This window comes from Nesoenas mayeri (assembly GCF_963082525.1).
Source record: "Nesoenas mayeri genome assembly, chromosome: 1".
NCBI classification, from domain to species: domain Eukaryota; kingdom Metazoa; phylum Chordata; class Aves; order Columbiformes; family Columbidae; genus Nesoenas; species Nesoenas mayeri.
This window is the reverse complement of record NC_137541.1, coordinates 136,143,621-136,149,575: the sequence shown is the minus strand read 5'-3', so window position 1 is coordinate 136,149,575 and position 5,955 is coordinate 136,143,621. Positions and strand designations below refer to the sequence as shown.

The window sequence follows — 5,955 nt, the reverse complement described above, 5'->3', positions numbered from 1 at the left end:
GTCCTGGCAGCAGTGGCAACTCGGTTTCTACTTTTAGCAATATCACCTGCATGCCAAACACAAATGTACTTACTGATGCTACCTATTCTATTATTTGAAAACAGATTGAACATGAACCTAAATGTTGACTTTAGCCATGCTTTTTCCCATTAATTCTCTTTTGGGGCGATAGTCTGCATGTCTTGTGTATTTACATAATAAAAATAAAGGTTGATTCAACTGTGAAATAAAATCCAATGTAATTTTTAAAAACTAAATTGAGAGTGATTAAGATTTTCCTTTAATGTTTGCTATTCCTTCCTTTGAGCTGTAAGAGAAATTAGATGAACACTTGTAGGAGCTATGCTTATGATAGTTAAGCTTAATTTTTTGTATAAAATTTTCTCTTAAATGTTTTCATAAAGTTCTTCAAATTAGTTGCTATGTACCTTGCCTGTTACTTGATTTTTAATTTATTCTGGAATGTGGTTATTGCTTACATACCCTGAATCTCTGTCTAAGACAGTGTTTTAAAAAAGAAAAAAAGTTATCCAATAAGATCCTATCTTAAATATTTTCTTTCTGTTTTTTGCCTTTTTTTTTTCCTTAGGAATTTTCTGTGCTTGATGGAGATGGAAAAAGATGAAAAACAAGCTGGCTTCCTGGAGAAAGAAGGTGGCAATTATTTAATGGAACTTTATTACTGTGGAACCATGTTTTGAATGCTTCTCCTAGACATCGTGACAAATATCCTAGATATCAGCAGATTGATATGCTTGGAAACCTGGCTCATCAAGCAGTATACACTGGAAGAAGCCTGCTTGGAATATGACTTTTTGTGTTGTTTCTGAAAGTCTGTGAGAAAGCACTATAGGCATCTACCTGTTGTTTTTTAAGTCTGCATCTCAATTAAGCTACAGCAAAACTAGTCTTTGAAGTGAATAGAACCAGAGCCCTTTTGGAAACTTTTATTGAACATGACTCATGGAGAAGAGCTTGGCTCTGAGATGCACCAGGATTCTGTTGTTCTAACTTACCTAGAGGGATTACTAATGCATCAAGCAGCAGGAGGCTCAGGTACTGCGGTTGACAAAAAGTCTGCTGGGCATAGTGAGGAGGATCAAAGCTTGAAGATTTCTGGAAATATATTTCCCAGCTGTCAAAGTAATGGTCCAGTTCTTAACACAAATACATATCGGGGATCTGGCATGCTGCACCTCAAAAAAGCAAGACTCTTGCAGTCTTCTGAAGACTGGAATGCAGCAAAGAGAAGGCGGTTGTCTGATTCCATTGTGGATTTAGATGGAAAAAAGGAAGCTTTGTTAGCTGGCATGGTTGAAAATGTGCCTAAAGGCAAACAGGATAGCACATTACTTGCCTCTTTGCTTCAGTCCTTCAGCTCCAGGCTGCAGAGTGTTGCTTTGTCACAGCAGATTAGGCAGAGCCTTAAGGAGCAAGGGTATTCCCTTAGCCATGATTCTTTACAAGTGGAGAAAGATTTAAGGTGCTATGGTGTTGCATCCAGTCACCTCAAGACTCTACTGAAGAAGAGCAAAGCAAAAGATCAGAAGCTGGACAACAGCCTGCCTGATATAACAAAGAACCTGCCCAAGGAGAGGTTTATAGAGTCTCCTCATGCGGTGCAGAGCGGACCTAAAGTGATAAATGAGCCACTGTCGTGTGCTGCAAGATTACAAGCTGTTGCAAGCATGGTCGAGAAACGATCTAGTCCCGCTGCTTCACCAAAGCCCAGCGTAGCATGCAGCCAGCTAGCTTTACTCCTTTCAAGTGAAGCTCACTTGCAGCAGTACTCCAGGGAACATGCTTTAAAAGCACAAAACGCAAATCAAGTAGCAAGTGAGAGACTTGCAGCTATGGCCAGATTACAAGAAAGCGCTCAGAAGGATATTGGCCAGTTTGGTTTAGCGAAAGGAATGACAAGCCATCTCAATGGTCAGACAGGATCCTCAACCAAAACAGTATCTAGCAAAAGCAGTGTGGCACCATTTCAAAGTTCAGTGGGAGTCATGCATTCGCCTCCCAAAACTGTGGGATACAAAAGTACTTTGGAAAGGAGTAACCTGAAAACCTCTCCCAGCAACAGTTTGCTCTTGCATCTACTGAAAAGCCAGAATACAACCAAACATGTAAAAGGGCACGAACAGGGTGAAAGAGCCAGCATTTTTGAAGACAGCAGCACGCCAACGACTATTGATGAGTATTCCGACAACAATCCTAGTTTTACGGAAGATGACAGCAGTGATAACGAAAGCTCCCATTCTAACTGTCTTCCTATAGATCTATCCTTTAAACAGAGGACAGATAAACCAGATGCGGGTCCGCCTGCATCGCTGGATAACCTGACTCAGTCTTTGCTTCATAGCTGGGATCCAAAAGTTTCCTCTCCAGAGATCAAGGAAGAAAAAGACACTCCGAAAGCTTCTAAGCTGAATCCCCATCAGAAAGTAACGCTACTTCAGCTGTTACTTGGGCATAAGAGTGAAGAAAAGGTAGACAAGAATAATGACCCTCAGGGACCACACAGTGCAGCTGATGTGGCTAAATTCACTGTACAGACTGGTAAAAGGACTCCTGTTACTGACAGCCCCAGTGCAAATCGAATGACTCCGTTAAGCACTCCACCTTTGCTGGCTGCTACAAAAGCAGACTCTCCTATAAATCTCTCGCACCAGTCTTTAGCCATCAAGCGTAGCTCACCACCATATGCCTGCAGCATCCAGCCAGAGAGGCTGGTGAATCCCGCATCTAAACATTTGATAGACCTTTCCAAAAGCAAAGAAATTCAAGGAGCCAAGCTGAGCAGGAACAGTAGCCCCCAGGACTCCTCGGCATTCAGTGCCAGCAAGCTGCTGCAGAACCTCGCTCAGTGCGGCATGCAGACTTCCATGTCAAGTGAAGAACAAAGAGGTACCAAACAGCTGCTAGCAGGGAACACGGATAAACCGGTTGGCTTGATTGATAGATTGAACAGCCCTCTGCTTACGAATAAATTGAGTACGCATGAAGAAAATAACAAAATATTCAGTTGTCAGCCTGCACCTGCTGAACAAGGACTTCCAGGTTCGGAAATAGAAAATCTCCTTGAAAGGCGCACTGTCCTTCAGCTGCTTCTGGGAACTCCCAATAAAGGTAAAAGTGAAAAGAAAGAGAGGATGCTTTTAAGAGATGAAAGTTCTCAAGAACAGACAGATAAGGCTTTGAATGAGCAAATATTGACGGTGAAAATAAAAACTGAACCATCTGAAGAATCAAATGTTCCTTATAATTCAAATGCACAACAAGTAAGAGAGTGCAAGGGTAACAAATTTGAAGGGTTTGTTCATTCACTGCAGAGGAACACAGCTGCTTCTCCAGCATCCGAGGAGTTGAAATCTGAGCCTCATTCACCCCAAGATTTCTCTTTTTCCAAAAACGGCCTGCTAAGTAGGTTGCTGAGACAGAGTCAAGACAGTTACCCTGCAGATGAGCTGGACAGAAGTCACCGAAACAATGAGCTGACACACCTCGAATCAAAGACTCTTTGCACGGTACCGAAGAAGAGGAAGCTTCATGCTGAGCCTTTGGAAAGTCCATTAAAAAAGATGAAAGTCAATGTGTCTGCTGCAAACAATCACGCTTCTCCTACTGAGGCACTGTACGGGCCTTTACTTAACCAGCAAGAACTGAAATTCAGCAGAAGTGATGCTGAATTTAAATATGCTGTAAGTCACGGTTCAAATAATGAAAGCGAAAACAGGAGTTGGTCTAGAGATGGTAAAGGCTTTAATGTGTTGAAACAGCTGCTTCTCTCAGAAAACTGTGAGAGAGATCTGTCACAACATAGGAATAACATACTAACAGAGGGCAGGAAAAAAGGAAACAAAACCAGTGCAACAATTATTAAACCTGAATTCAGCATTTCTTCAGTGGGTACATTAATGGGAAGCCCTGTGCAACAGAACAGTTGTGTAGATCATAGAACATTTCAGTATCCTGTAGCAGTAAAAAGTCCTGCCAGTTCGCCCTTCCCTGAGTACAGGGAGTTGGGGAACACAATATCTAGAGTCGAGTCCGACCATTATAGCATGTGTCCCAGTGAAAAAGGGCCCATCAGATGGGTGATCACAGGTATGGACAAGAATGATTATGAAAAAGACTCTCCGAGACTGACCAAAACCAATCCAATATTATACTACATGTTACAGAAAAGCGGCAACTCTGTCAGTAGCCACGAAGCACATGACAAAGAAATCTGGAATGAACCTTCATTTGCTGATAGATTAACTCAAGTTACAGTCAAAGAGGAGTTGACATCTGATGCAGAGCTCAAAACTCCTTTCAGTAACTTAAGAAGTCCTTACAACAGCCATATGGGGAGTAAGACCTCCCATCAACATGATGTGAATGGACAAGTGCATGGACTTCTGGAAAAAGTGCTAACAATCAAAAAAGAGCCAGAATAAACTGCAGCCTCCTCAATGAGTTTACAATCAGTGGTTTTGAATCTTTGTTTAAAAAAAAAAAAAAAAAGAAAAAGAAAAAATAAAAATGAGTATGAACTTGACTGCTGTATAAATTGAGCATGATTTTAGAAAAGCATGGTCTAATTGAAACGTTTTCATTTGATAAACTTTTTATTTTTCTGGTGATGTTATTTAAAATACATGTAGATAAAATTTGCTTTACAATAGGTTGTCACAAGGAAACTAGAAAGGTTGTAATTTGTACAAGACATTTCTGTATGCATCAGATTAAGTTACGAGTACTCTTTGATCAGAGTCTTATTTGGATCTGCAAGTTTTTGGTATAACATAAAGTGTAAGCGTACAGCCTAGGTGGTGGTAATGCTGCGTTTCCCTCCCTCCCTGTAAAATAATCCTTATTTTTTGGAAGCCTGAGCATATAGACAGTATACTTTTTTTTTTTTTAATGTTTTGTGAAATTTTAAGAATAACTTTTAAGAAGTGGAGCAGTCCGTCCAAGGTATTAGCTCATGATATTGGAAAACCTGTGTCAGTGTTAATAATTGAAATGCACTGAAATGTATTTTTTAGTGCTTCCAAAATTTTTATTGTTATTTTTAAATCTCGTTGGTGGTTCTGCCAGAATAGTGGTGTAAAAATCTATTTTTCTTCCTTGCCCTGCTCTTGACAAATGCCTTCCTCAGAATCCTTAGCCATAGTGAAGAGTTACTAGTTACAGTTAAGGGTTTTTTCTAGGTTTTTATACAAAAGGCAGATTTTTCATAGGCCATGTATGTACTGCATGAGTCCTTTAGTCAGTGCATTCCTGCCACTTCCCTGCTTCAAAGTGGAAAGCCAAAATGCCTCTTGGAGTGATCTGATTAAGAAAGCTTAGTACATATATTTGGTGAAGAAAAAGGTGGAAAGTTTGTGAAGTGGATGAGAATTGTTTGTTTTGCACCATCCTGCTTCCCCTGCAGAAGAGTTCTAGCCACGCTAAAGCAGCACATCAGGCTTCCACTCAAAGATGGAATAGGATTCTAATGAAAAATGTGTTGGCCGCTTCCTGCAACCAGGGAAAAGAATCCATATTCTGCCAATATTTATTACTCTCTGAACAGCTGATGCATGGTTTAATGCACTACCCTTTCACTGCAGAAAACCTGGTTTTAGAATAATTTTTCAGGTTGCACTGAGGATAAAATTGTGATTTTGTCATGTTCTGTAATGGATGGTGGGACAGGCCTGAGAAATCCTCCTCTGCCCTTTTTCTCAATCCCCACCTGTGCTGTGATTTGTAACATCTGGCAATATCAGCTTGAGATGGGAATAGCTGAAAATTGCGGTCAAAGCTGAGACACCTTAAAGAATTGCTGGCTGGGGAAGAGCCGTGCGGCTCTGCTTTCCTGTTAGCACTGTCTGTGTTAACTCCATTTGCAGCCTTTATGTCTCAAGGGGGGAAGAGGAGAACAGAATCCAGTTTCTCTAAAATATGTGCATTGTTGGCAACCAC

The 5,955-nt window shown here is 40.8% G+C and overlaps 1 protein-coding gene across 1 annotated transcript; it reads left to right on the top strand.

The window, feature by feature from the left end:
• Nucleotides 1–956: 956 nt before the first annotated feature.
• Nucleotides 957–4,530, top strand: NRIP1 (nuclear receptor interacting protein 1; the record flags this gene model as incomplete). The annotated part of the gene is made up of 1 exon (XM_080363928.1): nt 957–4,530. One exon carries the CDS (start codon nt 957–959, stop codon nt 4,440–4,442), a length of 3,486 nt encoding a protein of 1,161 aa, XP_080220054.1. The 3' UTR covers nt 4,443–4,530.
• Nucleotides 4,531–5,955: the final 1,425 nt, after the last annotated feature.